Source organism: Anabrus simplex, chromosome 9 (genome assembly GCF_040414725.1).
Source record: "Anabrus simplex isolate iqAnaSimp1 chromosome 9, ASM4041472v1, whole genome shotgun sequence".
Taxonomy (NCBI): Eukaryota; Metazoa; Arthropoda; class Insecta; order Orthoptera; family Tettigoniidae; genus Anabrus; species Anabrus simplex.
This window is the reverse complement of record NC_090273.1, coordinates 43,940,035-43,958,488: the sequence shown is the minus strand read 5'-3', so window position 1 is coordinate 43,958,488 and position 18,454 is coordinate 43,940,035. Positions and strand designations below refer to the sequence as shown.

The 18,454-nt window shown below is 40.2% G+C and overlaps 1 protein-coding gene across 3 annotated transcripts in view; it reads right to left on the bottom strand.

The window, feature by feature from the left end:
* Positions 1 to 17,127, bottom strand: part of LOC136881328 (sialin) — a 92,964-nt gene extending 75,837 nt beyond the window's left edge. For 2 of the 3 annotated variants that reach the window (XM_067154144.2, XM_067154142.2), the window contains exon 1: positions 13,435 to 13,562. In XM_067154144.2, coding sequence (XP_067010245.2) covers positions 13,435 to 13,483 — 49 coding nt within the window. In that variant the 5' untranslated portion in view covers positions 13,484 to 13,562. Of the gene's footprint in view, positions 1 to 13,434; positions 13,563 to 16,398 lie in introns of those variants that run through there. The other variant, XM_067154143.2, reaches the window with a different exon arrangement.
* Between the last annotated feature and the right edge of the window lie 1,327 nt (positions 17,128 to 18,454).

Below are 18,454 nucleotides of genomic sequence, written 5' to 3'. Positions count from 1 at the left end.
CGAATTTAATGTGAATATGTGCATTGGGGGCATGTGATAATTAATTGGAGTAATTGATCATCGAGACACATTTAAGTGGATATTATGTATTTGTAGGACGATGGTAGGTCCTGATATTTCGTGGTTACACATATTTGAGATTAGGATGCGACAAGTTAGAGTCGTCATTGTGGTACACTGTACGTGTAGAGTATATGGAATAATTGCGCATGACATGAATCTTCGTGAAACTGAGCTTTTCACATGTTAATGGATTATTCGAGATGAATGCGGTGTAGTCTAATATTAGTGTCTTCAGATGAAGAAAATGAAAGTCCATGTTAATCGATGTACTTCTTAATTCGTGGGAATATCCCAACTTTTCTCAAGTGATTCAATAATTTCAAGTTGAAGGTACAGGTGAATGTTCGCGAAGGCTTTAGGTCTAAAGAACAGGTCTTCGACGAAATATCTAAATAATATTGGATTCGTGATTATGCCAGCTCATTCGTCGATACAATTTTTCGCTCTCATGAGGTAACTCAATCTGGCTGGAACTCAATAAATCTGTTAACAGGAGAGTAATACGGTTGATCGACACTCGTCGACATGTACATAGTGTAGATATTTTCTTCTTAGTAATCACAGTCTTCTTGATAATTTCCGTAGTTAGCTGTAGAAGTAGCAATTTGTTAGTAGTTAGAGAATTATTTTCTATGTGTTCTGTTCTGAAAATATGTGACACTTTGATATTATCGATTGATAGTGGACGGGATTTCCACATGGATGATATTCTCCCCCATTTACTTACGTTCGCAAGCCCAGAAGGCGTTTTATTTTGTTTAATGATTGATCAGATGCTTAAAGTTCAGTATAAATTCTCACGAAAAGAGATGTGAGATGACGTGAACAGGTATATCCGACGTCTCGGATTAACTTAGAGAAAACCAAGGCAAATTCAACTTTTCATTTTATAATTACAAAATTGTTAAGATAACGACTGTAAATTTTATTTTTGTTATAATTGTTAACTTTTTGAATCTTGGATATTTTTTTATTATACTCGTTCTTACAATTACTGCATTTTTTCCAGATTGTCGATGAAGGCTTGGCCCAGACCTCATTTTTCTGAATGACAATTTTACATTCAACTTTAAATAAATAATTTAATAACTTTAAAGACGATAAAAAAAATTTAACTATGTAAACACTCTGTTAGAATGTTAGGGAAACAACTGCCGTGTACCATCCCATTTGTTTGTTACATCAAGAGCCATATTAAATTCCATAACGTAGTGATCATAGTCATAATCACAGACTTCAGGATGGCCAATATTGCATTTAATTAAATAAAAGTGTCATATTTGTTCTATACCTGGAACGTGCTTATTCGATGAACCCTGTGATAATCCTGCCACATTCATTTATTTTATAAGCCTACAGCCACCGAACTGAGCACCCCTGGGGTGTCTCGTGTTCGCAGACTGACTATGTCGGGTACAATACAGAATTTCAAGGCGCATTTGATGCCGTTAACAAAAAAATGTAAAAAAAAATAATTTAGTGTGAAAATGGTAATATAATGGAAAGTTTCGCCAAATGCAAAATCTTCATTGCATAGAACTTATCATGCCATAACTAGTATTTTATATTCATTATTTTCCTAATTTTTTCACTGATGGTAAATAAACATTTCAGCTCGATGTAGATAAGTTTATTTTTAAATTTAAATGATAACAAAATGCAGTATATGCGTTTATTTTCAGTCATGTTCAGGGAATTTTATGTGTAGGCACGAAAAAGTCAGTCGCTGGCCAGCGTCTTTCCTATTGAATTTGCATGGGGGGTCAAAGCGAGGCAAATGGTCTTCAGATATGGAAGTTATTTTTAAAACAATCCCGAAGTTCCTATCTTGCTTAGTTATTAATTTGTGACAGGAAGAATATCTCCTTGAATTTTGGTTTCGGGCGTGACTCGGCTGGTTGTCTGGCTGGCTGGCTGAAGTACCGATAGTGATCTCCCAAACATGCGCTTTTAACATTTCCAGACAGTCGCATGCAGTGCAGTGCTCATTTAGTCAGTAGTATGTACAATAGTGATTAAATACATATCAGTGACATATGTACAATTCTTGAGGGAAAGTGTATTTCGTTTGTGTGGTTCGTGAGTTCGTGCTCGTGCGTGGGGATCTAATTTCGAAGAAAATGTGCAGAAGGATCGTGGCGTGGTTAAAGCAAAGCAAACGCTCTTCGAATATGGAAGTTATTTTTAAATCATACCTCAAGTCCCTATCTCGTTATCTCATAATTTATGACAGGGAGAACGTCTCGTTTGTTTACGTTTCACGAGTGACTCGGCTGGCTGAGCTTTTAAATATACTGGCAGCCGTGTGCAGTGGTGTTCATTTAATCAGTATTATAAGATTGATTAAATAAAGATCAGTGATATATATATATATTTAATGGCGTATGGCCTCCGAAGAGGCCGAGTGCAGGTCTTTCCAGATCGAACCCGGGGCCCTCTGGACCAAAGGCCAGCACGCTAACCATTTAGCCATGGAGCCGGACAAGATCAGTGATAAATGTATAGTTCTTGAGGACAAGTGGATTGTGTTTGTGTAGTCTGCGTAGTTGTCAGTTCGTGCTCGTATATATAGTTCTTAGTTCGAAGAAAAAGTGCAGAAGGATGTATAATGGATCGTCAAATTAAAAATAAACGTTCCCGTAGGTAAACTCAGGGGAAAAGAACGCAATATTATAATGAGTGTCCTGGATTATTTTTTAAAGACTATGAATATGAGCAGCGCAATCAGTGAAACAGCTAAAGCTACAGGTTGTTCCGAAAGAACAATCTATGCTATAAGAAAGGAACACACACACATGGTCCTTTGCGAACTCTCGGAAAAAAAAAAAAAAAAGAGAAGGACGACAGAAAAATTAAATATGATGAAATTGTTAGAAGTGGATGCGTCGTGTGGTTCACTCTCTTTTATTTGCTAACGTACCACTGACATTGAACGTAATTTTGAGTCGCGTAAATGGAGAAGATTCTTTGCCACGATTTTCTAAAACTACGTTGTATCGCTTCTTACATGATATAGGCTTCTGTTATTTAAGACGGGGTAATAAAGCAGCTTTCACTGAAACCGATGAAATTATTAATTGGAGGCACAGATATCTCAGGGAGATAAAACGTTTGAGGGCACAAAATAAAGCGATAATTTACACAGATGAATCGTGGGTAAATATTGGGCAGACAGTGACAAGAGAATGGAAGGATACGACAGTGAAAAGTGCACGGCAGGCCGCTTTTGAAGGGGTGAGTTCGGGACTTAGGCCACCGAAAAGCCGAGGACCGTGATTTGCCTTAGTCCACGCGGGTAATGAACATGGTTTTGTTCCAAATGCTGAACTAAAATTTTTATGCCATAAAAACATGACAATTGGGCAAATTACGTGAACGAAGTAAAGAAAAATGAAAGAGTTTTGTGGAAAGCAGACGAATTACAGGACAATGTCGACGATGAAAAGTTTTTAATACGACTTTCTTCATCGTCCGGATCATCCTCAAGTTCATCTCCCGAACCCGTTTCATCCAAAGCGGGAACATCAGGCCTTGCAGAAATGTTAGAAGGTGTACGTCCAATGTCTGAGAGCAACGCCAGTGATTAAGGTATGTTGTATTTATTTTACCATCCTACAAATATTAATTTATGAATGAATGAACTTAAAATTACAAAATTACAAACGAAAAATGTGGAACTGTGACGCCCTGTTTGAGTCACACTCGAGCGTGATCTTCACGAGTCGATTTCGCAACAGCGTGCTCCATCTACGCTGTACTGCAATTTAAGGTTGGGACGCTCTATAGCGGCGAGGATAGGTTTGATGATATTACTTTTAATTCTCACTAAGTACTTCTACGGCTCTGAACCGAACAGATATTATCGAAGTAGATTTTAGCAAGTCGTAATTAACTCAAATAGCAATTTAAACTTAATCCACAGACCACGCAACAGATGTCCAGGTCCTCTGTATTCTTTTTCTTGTTTGTTTGTTATTGGTTTAACGTCGCACCGACACATATCGGTCTTATGGGGACGATGGGATAGGAAAGGCCTAGGAGTTGGAAGGAAGCGGCTGTGGCCTTAATTAAGATACAGCCCCAGCATTTGCCTGGTGTAAAACTGGAAAACCACGGAAAACCATCTTCAAGGCTGCTGACAGTGGGGCTCGAACCCACTATCTCCCGGATGCAAGCTCACAGCTGTGTGCCCCTAACCGCACGGCCAACTCATCCGGTCCTCTGTATTCTGACAGGGTGAACCTAAATATTCTCGAATTATAAGATTGATTGCCTACGGTACCTGAGGCCAGAGGATGATGAATATTATCAACTCCAAATGGAAACATGAAAATTGAAATATGTGGTTTTATATGATACTGTACAGGGAAAAGAAACAAGTACCAAATAGTCCAACAAGTTAAAAAAAAAGAAACAGTACGCATGGAAAGACTAACTGGATAACATTCATCAGGAGGGAAACAGCCCCTGACTCGTTGTTGAATATAAAAGTGTCCGTTTTCTATGATTTACAGCTGTTAAATTCTTCAGTATGCCGAAACTAATTTTGAATAAATCAGTTTATAAAGCAAAGCAAAAAGAAACAAAGTCACCTCTGTACAGGCCCTTGGAGGAGTGGAAGGTAAAGGCTTCCACCATTGCTAACCTCGGCACATGATGGGGTAGATTGGTTAGCTCTACGCCCGGCCGCCTTTGCCCCCAGGAATTAACCTGGTACTCATTTTTGGTGTAGGATGAATGAACCTCAGGGCCATATGCACCTCCGGAAGTGGAAATCTCGTTTCTTAAATTTTACGACTTCCTGACGGGGATTCGAACCCGCGTCCTTCCGTACGAACCTAATCAGTTTATAAACTACCTGAAAAGGAAACAATTAAGATAAAATGACGTTTCGTTCTTGAAATAACATCATCAGATTCTATGTAATCACACTCAAAGTATTTAGAAATGTATAAACATGTACAGTATGCTTATTTATGTTTAAATCCTTAAAACTCGAGATTTGGAACAAATATAAATGTTTAAACATTTCTAAATAAACATTTCAAAGTACAGAAACACGTATTATTTTATTTTCGGAAAATCCACTTAAGGGGGGTGAAAAATTGGAAAAAATTAGTGGAATTATTTATATGAAGATACTTATTTCTAAAGATAACAAAAGATGTTACAGACGTGAAAAGTGGTATTTGGAATCTCCTTCAAAAATAAAGAAACACGCATTTTGTGGAGAAATCAACTAGGTGGGGGGGGGGGAGTTATGTGAAAAAAGGGTTGAATTATTTTTGAGGATACATATATATATATCTCAAAAGCTGAAGTTGTTACAGTCGTGATCATTGGTATTTGGAAGCCCCTCTATGAATAAAGAACCACATTTTTTTCTTCGGAAAATTCACTTAAGAGGGACGGTGAAAACAAGTGAAAAATTGAATTTCTTTCATGGGAATACTTATATCTCAAAAACTGAGGGTTACAGACGTGAAAATTGGTATTTGAAATCTCCTTTAAAAATAAAGACGCGTATTTTTTTGGGGGGGGGGAGTGAATCAACTTACTCTAAGGGAGGGGGGGGGTGGTCAAATAAGATTTGAATTATTTTTATGAGGATACTTATATCTCAAAACCTGAAGATGTTACAGACATGAAAATTTGTAATTGGAATGTTCTTTCAAAGTAAAGAAGGAATTATTCTTTTGTTTTCGGAAAATCCACTCAATGCGGGGTGAAAGAATTGAAAAATTAGTGGAATGATTTGTATGAGGATACTTATATCCAAAAATAATAAAGATGTTACAGACGTGAAAATTGATATTTGGAAGCCCCTTTATAAATTATGAAACACGTATTTTTAGTTTTCGGGAAATTCACTTAAGAGGACGGTGAAAGGAAGTGAAAAAATGATTTTTTTTACAGGAATACTTAGCCTATATCTTAAAAACTGAAGATGTTACAGGCATGAAAATTTGTATCTGGAATGTTCTTTCAAAGTAAAGAAACATGTATTCTTTTGTTTTCGGAAAATCCAAGCAAGGGCGGATGGGCGTGAATGAATTAAAAAAGTAAGTGAATCCTTTGTATGAGGATACTTTTATGTTACAGGCGTAGAAATAGGTATTTGGAATCTCCATGAAGAATAAACTTTTTTTTTTCCAGTTTGAGAGAAGACTGTTTTACACATGTACAGTTGTATGTCGCATGGTCATCTAGGTCCCAAAAGGGAATACCACAAACGTGATTTACAAAGAGTTTCTGGGGTAAATGAAACTCAATTTTTCGGTGAGTTTTTATACTTTAGGGATTTTCAGATAATGTCTTACTACAGTACCGAGGAATGATTACTTTTATCAAATTACGAAATCCACACGGATGTGGTGCTGGTTCTTTTTGTTGAAAATAGGCAATACTAAACCACACTCAAAACTACCACTAACTCACTTTTTATTATTTCAAGTCTTGGTTCCTTTTCACTTAATACTGTCCAACTACAAGTCAACTGAATAGAATTAGTATTTGGCAGTATCAATGAAGATATTATGCTCTGATCTACAGCAAAACTTTTCATAAAATTGATTAGTTCCTCAGAAATTGATCTCAATTTATAAGATAAATTTTAAAAGATAACAGAATTCTACTTGCAATTTTTTTTTTTTTTTTTTTTTTTGCTATTTGCTTTACGTTGCACCGACACAGATAGGTCTTATGGCGACAATGGGATAGGAAAGACCTAGGAGTTGGAAGGAAGCGGCCGTGGCCTTAATTAAGGTACAGCCCCAGCATTTGCCTGGTGTGAAAATGGGAAACCACGGAAAACCATCTTCAGGGCTGCCGACAGTGGGGCTCGAACCCACGATCTCCCGGATGCAAGCTCACAGCCGCGCGCCTCTACGCGCACGGCCAACTCGCCCGGTCTTGCCAAAATTACCAGCGGTCATATACCAGCTTCTTCCCGATAATAGCCACTGGGTGACGTAAACAGAGGAAAACCACGAGATCACAGCACTGCAACGCCCCCGGGTTCACGTCGCATTGTCACAATGTAGATCAAGGAGGCGGGACATTTCGGCTTTATTTGTTTATTTATTTATTTATTTATTTATTTATTTATTTATTTATTTATTTTATTTACTTTTTTATTTATTTATTTATTGCTAGTTACTTTACGTCGCACCGACACAGATAGGTCTTATGGCGACGATGGGACAGGAAAGGGCTAGGAGTGGGAAGGAAGCGGCCGGGGCCTTAATTAAGGTACAGCCCCAGCATTTGCCTGGTGTGAAAATTGGAAACCACGGAAAACCATTTTCAGGGCTGCCGACAGTGCGATTCGAACCTGCTATCTCCCGAATACTGGATACTGCAGCTATCGAGCTCGGTCGGCTTTATTTTATTCCTTATGTTAATTTGTACTTTTTTATTTTGGGGATATAATGTTTTGTTAGCAATTAACATTCTTAAACTCTTCTCCTGAACGCTTCTGGATTGATAGTATTTCTCTAAGTAAACTATTTTTATGTGCAGCGTGACTGAACGGGACTATTTTTAGCTTACTCGTGCTAATGCGGTCAAATGAGTTCATTCTGGCGCGAATGCACACAAAGCTGGCATCACATATGAACTCTACCATGAAATGGCTCTCCTTGAGATCCAGAATCCTCTTAGAACTGCGAGTTATGTGGTCAGTAAATAATCTGCACATAAAATTATCCCGACTCTGACAGTGTTCAGGCCGAGCCTTTTGTAGGCTATAGAACTAAGAATTAAGTGAGTTAATGCCGTCATCATTTTTATAAGTTGAAGATGAAGAATGTCCGTCTCTGTGGTGTAGTGGTTAGTGTGATTAGCTGCCACCTCCGGAGGCCCGGGTTCGATTCCCGGCTCTGCCACGGAATTTGAAAAGTGGTTCGAGGGCTGGAACGGGGTCCACTCAGCCTCAGGAGGTCAACTGAGTAGAGCTGGGTTCGATTCCCACCTCAGCCATCCTGGAAGTGGTTTTTCCGTGGTTTCCTACTTATCCTCCAGGCAAAATTCCGGGATGGTACCTAACTTAAGCCCATGACCGCTTCCTTCTCTCTTCCTTGTCTATCCCTTCCAGTCTTCCCATCCCCCCGCAAAGCCCCTTTTCAGCATAGCAGGTGAGGCCGCCTGGATGAAGTACTGGTCATCCTCCCCAGTTGTATCCCCCGACCCAATGCCTCACGCTCCAGGACACTGCCCTTGAAGCGGTAGAGGTGGGATCCCTCGCTGAGTCCGAGGAAAAAGCCAACCCTGGTGAGTAAGCAGATTAAGAAAGAAAGAAAAATTTTGCTAATAACTAAAGAAAATGAAGGAAAGAAATAGTTGATAAGACAACGGGGCTTGTACAAATTACTGTTTTGAATATTTCTTATAATTCCTAGTTTCAGCCGGCCAAAATGAAATAAAATATAATATTTTCTCCAGAAAGTGGGGGTTCCAGCCCTCGCCCCCCTAATCACCGCTACTACCCTCAAATACCACTGCACTGAGCCAGGATCGAACCTCCCAACTTGGGTTCAGAAGGCCAGTCCTCAACCGTCTGAGCAACTCATACCGGCAGTCGAGAAGTAAGAAGAATGGGGTAAATTACCCTATAGGAAGTACTTCTATTACTGCAGTGGGTAAAATAAGTATTCGTACACTGCATATGTGGCTTGACACATATCTTTAATAAAAACATAAATAATTCATGCCTAGTTCATCAAATACATCTCTTAATAAAGTGTGAAGAACCACCTACAGATAGAAATTATGCAGCCTTTACAACAAAACAAAACTAATATAATGTTCTGTCCACAAAATTAATATTCATACATATTGGAACACTGTCATCAAACACACACAGTTTGACAAACAATACATCGTGTGCATTCCCTGGGCATCTACAGGGTCTTTCACCCAAAGTGGGGCCGGCGGGTTGATGGGCGAACTGAAGATCAGGCGAGCACATGGCAACTCGCTGAGCTTGGGGCCGGGAGAGCGCCCGTATGACTCGCATGTAAATAACAAGCACACTTAATAATGCATAATCAAAGTAAAATTATTTCTCATATAGTCATAGAAGATATTGGAAATGCCCTCCACCTGCATCCACACATTTCTGGCTTCATCTAAGGACTTTTTCTTTCGTTGCATTAGTTCATCTACCGAGATAGCCTGAATTTCTCTCGTGATATTTTGTTTGAGTTCATCTAGAGTGTGAAGGTTTGTTGCATAAACCTTATATTTCAATTTCCCCCATAAATCTTGTCGGCCACAATGGTTTATTAATTACCCTGTTGTCAAAAATTTCCTCAATTAAACTTAATGACTCGTTAGCCGTATGCGCGGTTGCCGAGTCTTGCTAGAAATAGCCAGATTGGCATTCATTGTCCGTCAATGGTTACAAAATGGTACGAGAATGTCATTCCTATATCTCTGCCCAGTGATTGTGGCTTCAAAAACTATAGGCCCTATTATCCCGTCTGCAGTTACTGGAGCCAACACTCCCATCTTCACACTCTAGATGAACTCAAACAAAATATCACGAGAGAAATTCAAGCTATCTCAGTAGGTGAACTAATGCGTACGAATGAAAATTTCCTTAGATGGAGCCATAAATGTGTAGATGCAGGAGGAGGTCATTTTCAACATCTTCTGTGACAAAGAGAGAAATTATTTTACTTTGACTATGCGTTGTTATGTGTGCTTGTTATTTACATGCGATTCATACGGGCGCTCTCCTGGCCCCAAGTTCAGCGAGTTGCTATGTGCTCGTCTGACCTTCAGCTCGCCCATCTACTCGCTGCGCTGCACCGACCGACCGGCCGGCCCCACTTTGAGTGAAAGAACCTGTATAACTCCTCGAAGCATTCGTGACATGGATCCTACAAGGTTTGATGTGGTTTCGGCATCAATTTTCGACCATTCCTTCTTCAGATGGTCGATGAAGTCTCCTTCTGATGAGCATGTCCGTTTCTTTACTCTCCGTTCAATGCCCACACGTTTTTCTATGGGGTTGATGTCCGGGGACTGTGGAAGCGTTGGAAATTGCTCACGAACATTATAGAGCTGTCATTCTTTGTTATACGAGCCGTATGCTTGGGATCGTTGCTTGTTGAAAAACAAACGAGTGCTCAAGTGTTAATTTCGCAACACTGGCCAGCAGATTAACACGGAGTATGTTCACATATTCTGTGACAGTCAAAATATCCTCAACAAAAACCAGTAGCTCATGCATCCTCACACCATGCCATGACATCCGCCTTGCTTGACAGTTGGTACAATGTTCTTAAGGTCAAATTCTTTATCTGGTTTACGCCACACATACCTTCACCCATCTCATCCGAGAATATAACCTTTTTCCAGTATTCCATGGGTTTGTTGAGGTATGCGCGAGCAAACTCCAGTTTTTCACCCTATTGCGCTGGTTAATGAATGGTTCTTTTCTTTTCGCCCTGACTTTTAAGCCAGCTTCATGAATGCATTTCCTTATGGTTTGAGATATTACATCCTTGCCTATTGCTGTTGCGACGTCTTCAGCAAGCATTCAGGCGCTCACAACCCGAGTTCTTGCGCGCTTGTTGTACAGGTCCTACCAAAAGTTTAAAGACACCTGCATATTTCATGAACACGATTCCTGTCCTTAAACTTTCGGTCTCAGGCATATGAATTTTTAAAGGGAGCTGGCACAAATTTAGAGTAACATTTTCCGAATCGTTCATTAAAATATCACTCTCAGTTTTGAAGTCGTAATGTTTTAAGTTTATAATAATGAAAGAAAATAGCTATATTTTGGTACTTGAGCAGTTCTGGACAGTACAATATGGGGATTACATTAATAATTTTTGTTATGGAGAAAAAACAGATACCTGTAGAATATTTATAATTGTAATAGAGCAACAGAATATGTTTCTATTGCGAGCTATAAACCGGGGGAATTTAATAAATAAATAAATAAATAAATAAATAAATAAATAAATAAATAAATAAATAAATAAATAAATAAATAAATAAATAAATAAATAGTTTGTGGGTTAAGTTAAAGTGGGATTCACTGTGGTGTAGTGGGCGATTACGAGCTCGTGTCGACAGGCAAGCTACCAAGGGAGAACGAAGCAAACAGACAAGGGTACTTGCAATAACTGCATGGAGATAAAGCTAACAAACTAATTCGGCCGGCCACAGGAAAGTCACCATATGTCTTTTCTCATGTGAAGACTGCTTTAGCGAATTTTCATTATAATGGTAGGCCTTCTTCCCTACAATTAGTCACAATCAAGTTTGGGAGTTTTCTTTATAATGGCAAACACGCACTCTCTACCTGCCTTTTTACATCCTCAGAAAGACTAACTTGGTGCTTTCCTCAACTGAAATCAACATAGGTCATTTCAATGACGTCAGGAGAAATATCGCGATTGAAAGCAATGCTATCATTTGAAATCTAATGAAAAACCACACATTTGCTCACGTTTAACGAACAGTCCAGAGTTCCAGAGCTGGAATGACCACGTCGCTGACGGCCATGAACACTCCTCTGCTATTATTCCGTTAAGTGTGCACACCGCTCATTCCTGTCAGCGCCTCATAGTAGGAATCGAATAGCTGGAATACTATGATGGACCAGTATATTATTGTACGTATCAGCAGCATCATAAAATATATGAACCAGAGGAATGGCATGCTAAAGAAGAAAGTTAATCTAACTCCCCAGCTACTTCCCGCCAATATTTAGGCAAGCTGTTACACTCCATATGCGGCAGTAATCCGATCTATCGGAGTTAAGTGACAACAAAACAAACAAAGCATATTACAAAAAACAATGGTCAATGTAATATTATTGTTGATCAGTTTTATGAGCTTTCGATATTCTAGGCCTTCACATTTAGTTTCCTTCTGACTCTGAATAAAGCATAGATGAAAGGAAATTTTACTCTCTATGACTTTTGTTATGTAGCACTTTGTGACAGGGTCAATAACATACGTATTTTAAAATTATTTATTCCCTGACTCTACATACCAATTTTCATTAAATTCTATTCATGCATTTTGCTCGTAGCTGGGCGTTGATATAGACTTAGCAACAAAACTAAAAAAATCCACGATTATCTCTGTTATCATTGCCGGTACGGTAAAAATGCATAAGACATAAATGAACGTAAATGTAATCCTATATGACTTTAGTTATGCGGTATTTATCGATAAAACCACCAATGACATAAATATTTGAGAATTAAATTTTAGGCCTTCCTCTAAATGACCATTTCACTCAACGTGAATAAAATTATTTATAGCCTAGACTGTAGTGCCTCATTCTCCGACTTTTCAAACCGATTTCCATTAAATTATCTTCAGCCATTTTCTCGTGATGCGCGCACCTACATGCATACATACATACATACATACATACATACATACATACATACATACATACATACATACATACATACAGACAGACAGACAGACAGACAGACAGACAGACTGACAGAGACGAAAGAAAATTAGAAATGCATTCCTTTGTTACTCTGGACACGTCCGATACAGAAATACAATTCTATTTCAATTCTGAGCAATGTACAGACAAAACTCGTCTTTTATGTATATATGTGGTGTTACAGAAGAATGCTGAAGGTGAGATGGATAGATCGAATCACAAATGAAGAGATACTGAATCGAATTGGCGAGATGAGATCGATTTGGCTAAATTTGACGAGAAGAAGAGATAGAATGATAGGATACACCTTAAGACACCCAGGACTTGTTCAGTTGGTTTTTGAAGGAAGTGCAGGTGGTAAGAACTGTAGGGGTAGACCAAGGTATGAATATGACAAGCAGATTAGAGCGGATGTAGGATGCAGTAGTTACGTAGAAATGAAAAGGTTAGCACAGGATAGGGTAGCATGGAGAGCTGCATCAAACCAGTCTATGGACTGATGACTCAAACAACAACAAGAGTTTTGCCTGAATATTGTTCAGAATTTAAAAATAACGGTATTTCAGTATCGGTTATGTCCTCAGTAACAAGGAAATGCAATTTGTAATTTTCCGCCGTCTCTGTCTATGTATGTATGTATGTATGTATGTATGTATGTATGTATGTACGCGCATCACAAGAAAATGACTGAAGATAATTTAATGAAAATCGGTTTGAAAAGTCGGGGAATGAGGCACTACAGTCTAGGCTATAAATAACTTCATTCACGCTGGATAAAATGGTAGTTTACGGGAAGGCGCCTAAAATTTAATTTTAAATACCTATGCTATTAAGCAATTTAATAAAAATCTTATTCACAACGTGTAGATGACTTCATTTAGAATTCCGTATAGAATTCCGTAGCGAAGCAAGTTGACTAATGTGAATGGTGTGTACAGTACCTTGTTTGGTTTCTATGCCATTTGCCTGTTGATTGTTCGCCTTCTCCATCGCACTTGTCGTAGTTGAACGTTTGACACTCCGGCTCACGGTATCAGTTCAAGTACGTAACGAGGAACGTGTAATCCGCCATTGTTCCAAAGCTGTTTTCTCACAGATAAGCAGAAGAACATCTTAGCTCTGATTGCGGTGAAAGTCCTCGTCACGTGTTGAATGGGAACCTCCGTTATAAACTTCAACAGAGGTTTAGAATGAGGTCGGCCTTGCTCCACTGCAAGGCCGTTCTTTGTAGTGTGTTCAACATTCTTGTGGCTTGTCCTCTATAATCACATACGACAGACATAGAACCATGCATAGATTGATAGACCGTAGGTCATCAGCAGGTTGCTTTATTGTGCTCGTGACGACAGGCAGACTACCAAGGGCGAAGGAAGCAGGCGGAGAAGGGTACTTGCATTAACCGTATGGAAACAAAAGTTTGTCTTTTTTTTTTTTACGTCGCACCGACACAGGTAGGTCTTATGGCGACGATCGGACGGGAAAGTTCTAGGAATGGGAAGGAAGCGGCCGTGGCCTTAATTAAGGTACAGCCCCAGCATTTGCCTGGTATGAAAATGTGAAACCACGGAAAACCATTTTCAGGGCTGCCGACAGTGGGGATCGAACCCACTATCTCCCACATGCGAGTTCACAGCTGCGCGCCCCTAACCGCACGGCCAACTCGCCCAGTAAAGGTTTGTGCAAGTTGTTATTATTATTATTATTATTATTATTATTATTATTATTATTATTATTATTATTATTATTATTATTATTATTATTATTATTATTATTTGGTGTATGTATCATGTGGAAAGAGCAGAGTAGAAATTATAGAGTCTGATAGGACAAGGAAATTATCCGTAGACAAAGGACACATATAGCATTATACAATTTCCTATATACATTTACTTTCATTACGTCTACAAAGTAAGGTTTTTGTTATTTGTTAACACACCGAGCTCGATAGTTGCAGTCGCTGCTTAAGTGCGGCCAGTATCCAGTATTCGGGAGATAGTGGGTTCGAACCCCACTGTCGGCAGCCCTGAAGATGGTTCTCCGTACTTTCCCATTCTCACGCCAGACAAATCCTGGGATTGTACTTTAATTACGGCCACTCCCTTTCCACTCCTGGAGCTTTCCTGTCCCATCGTCGCCATAAGACCTATCTGTGTCGGTGCGATGTAAAGCAACTTGTAACAAAATAAGAAAACTTAGCATATTCTTCTTAAATCAACATACATTTCAATATATTTTTTGTGCTGATGAATGAAGTCAAACAAAGTAAATAAACTAAAAGACATCATTGGTTTACATGTCCACTTTTACATTGTATTTATTAATATTTGGTACTGATTTTTTCATACCGGCAAGTTGCAAAACACAATTCAGGTTTACATTGATGAGCCACTTTTGGGACTAGAACCACAAATCTGCGTTAATGAAAACAGCTGGTACATCTCAACCTCGCGCATTTAAAAGAAGCGCCTTGGAGAACGTTATCTATCATACAAAACTTGAAACAGCTAGTGCATGAAGTTGGGACATTGATCAGATGTCACTACTAAATGCAGAGTAATATGTTACTTTAAAGTTTCCTAAACCGACTGGGTTTCTTTGTTTTGTTTTGGTTGCAACAACTATTTCAAGAAATATGGACTTTTCTCCATAGATGTCTCTATTTAAATAACTGATCTCATGCACTCTGGTGCAAAGTCGAATAACTAGAAATTTAAAGAAGTTTTGTATTTATAGGTTTTCTCAACTGAATTGACTTTCTTGTACCTATTTAATCCAACAATAAAAATGAAACTGTGTGTCCGAATTTAGTCCAGAGCCTTCTAGAAGCTTCCTCTCGGGTATAAAAGATGTAGCTTTTTCGAGTTAACTTGTCTGCTTGATCGTCGAATTACTGAGTGTGTGTGTTAAGGCAGAAGGCGGGGGCCTCAATCTTCGGTAGGCAGAACATGAGCTAAGGTAATGGCCAACAGTGTTTCCATCTAAGTAGCTATTTCCGCAAGCTGACCCGAAGGGAAGGTTATAATCTTTAACTATGTAACCGCCTGTTTTCTAAAATGTAAACTTTCTTCTTTCTCATGTAAAATTTCATGTAAGTCCTAAAGACGTAAACTGTAAATCAGGGGTAGAGGGTGCATTACCCTCTCAAATTCCCCTTCTATTTATCTTGAGGTGACGACGATTTTGTAACTGTTTTTCTCCTGTAAATCATAAATTTTGTCATTCTAGTCACCTCAGTAGTGTGGGATTAGCCTCTGCATAGTGAGGAGCCTGGCACAAGTAAACGGAAGCAATGCCAGAACTCAGCTAAGGGCCCTGTGGTTGCCAACCCACACTCCAAAGTTCCCTTTCAGTCGCCTTTTACGACCGGCAGAGGACACCGTGTGTGTTATTCTATCGCCCCCACCCACAGAGGGAAGTCAACTAAGGGCCCCGTTGTCGCCAACCTATGCTCCGAATTTACAAGAACTTTGGGTCCCTTTTAGTCGCCTCTTATGACGCTTAGGGGATACCGTCGGTGTTATTCTACCGCCCCCACTCACAGCGGGTGAACCCAAAGTTCCCTCCCAAAATGTGTAAAATGTATAACCTCGAGATTAGCCGCCAGCAGAGAACTATCAATGTCGTGGAGGACGGAGTTATCACCTTGTACTGGTGTTTTACTGATCTGGTGTTTTGGTCACAGCCATTAAATGCACAGAAATATACGTACTGTACACAAACGTAATTTCTAAATTAGAATTTTCTAAAATTACAGAGGCTTAGGATCATTTTGAAAAGGGAAGAAATTGGCACAACAGAATTCGGATTATACTTCCCAAAAGATGGTATTGAGATATGTGGAGATGTTTTAATGGGCCATGCTGAACACATATACATTCGACAACCTTTGAATAAGAAACACTTACCTAATGAGTTGGTCCATCATTCTGGAGCGATCATGGGTTGCAGACGTCGGGGAACAGATTTCATAAGGTGACAAGCATGCTATGCCTGCTACATCAGTCCGTCAGTTGGTGCACATTTTGCTGGAAAATGGGAGCAGATCTCTCAGCTCATTGCTAACATATCCCAAAAATGTTCAATGGAATTACAGTCCGGTGAGTTTGGGGGCTTCGTTGTCGTGTGTTCCTCTAGCCATATGTTTGTGATCCGAGCCTGATAGCGAGGTGCGTTGTCCTGTTGGCACAGAGGTCGGGAAAGACCATCTGAATATAGAGATAGCTAACAGTTCTCTGCAGAGGTGCCATTCAAGGATGACCATGGTCCTAGGACTCCAGAGGAGCACTTCCCAGATCGTCCCACAGCCACTCCAGGGAAGCACTAAGACTCCAACGGCGCAATCAGGGAATGTGGCTTTATGTTGGTTACATCTGATGTGGACCGGAACATCCACATGGAAATCATCTGACCTGACAACCTTCTTCCACGCATCCGAGGACCACTGACGTCGTTCCTTGACCCATGTGAAACACTGTTCGCGACGATGAGGCGTCCGTAGTGGTCTACAGATACGAACTCCCATTCGACGGAAGGTAGGTCTCATGATTGTTGAGTATATAATTTCCCATAGCGGTACGTCAATGTTGAGGAACCAGTTAGGAAATGTGATAGCTCATCTCCCGCATGAATCTAACATCGTCGGCCGCTGGCCTTTGGTTCAAGGAGCCCCGGGTTCGATTCCCGGCCGGGTCGGGGATTTTAACCTTCATTGGTTATTTCCGCTGGCTAGGGGACTGGGTGTGTGTGTCGTCCTTAAGCAAAAAATGAAACGAAAACAAGGAAAAAATGAGAAAAATAAGAAAATATCAGTAAAAATATAAAAAACAAAGCCTAAAAAAAATATATATATATAAAAAATCAGCTCGATATCTGCGCATAGTACCTCCGCACTTGGTAAAGCCTGGCCGTTTCAAGCTTCAACCACCGAATCGCTTTGGATTATGTTCGTACCAAGACGATGCTCCACACCAGCATCGACGTCGTCATATTCATACTTCAACGAATCATCGACATCGTCAAGTAAGTACAGTAGACATCAGGATTCGGTAATTAGTACAATTTTGTCTTCTACAATGTGTCCAGCTCCTTGCCTGAATTGTCAGAGTAGTTCCCTTCAGGACAAAGAGACCAGGGTACGATTCCGACTGGGAGTTTCACACCACCGCTGGTTAAGTCCTCTAACTCGGGGACTAGGTACCTATTTGTGTTCGAGCTAATACACATATTCATTTACATAAGGTGCCTCTGTAGATCAGTGGTAGAGTGTCGGTTTCCGGATCTCAAGATAGCGGGTTCAAACCCGGCAGAGGTTGTCGGAATTTTTAAAGGTGGAAAGAAGTTCATTCAACACTCCATGCCGTACGATGTCGCCATGTAAAATATATCTGGTGACACATTAGGTGTCCGCCTCTGTGGTGTAGTAGTTAGTGTGATTAGCTGCCACCCCCAGAGGCCCGGGTTCGATTCCCGGCTCTGCCACGAAAATTTGAAAAGTGGAATGAGGGCTGGAACGGGGTCCACTCAGCCTCGGGAGGTCAACTGAGTAGAGGTGGGTTCGATTCCCACCTCAGCCATCCTGGAAGTGGTTTTCCGTGGTTTCCCACTTCTCCTCCAGGCGAATGCCGGGATGGTGCCTAACATAAGGCCACGGCCGCTTCCTTCCCTCGTCCTTGCCTATCCCTTCCCATCTACCCATCCCTCCACCAGGCCCCTGTTCAGCATAGCAGGTGAGGCCGCCTGGGCGAGGTACTGGTCATTCTCCCCAGCTGTATCCCCGACCATGAGTCTAAAGCTCCAGGACACTGCCCTTGAGGCGGTAGAGGTGGGATCCCTCGCTGTGTCCGAGGGAAAAGCCGACCCTGGAGGGTAAACAGATGATGATGATGATGACACATTAGGTGTTTACCCAAAATTTCGTCAAAAACTCAGCCATAGACGCCCAAGAGAGATTCGGTTTGCCCT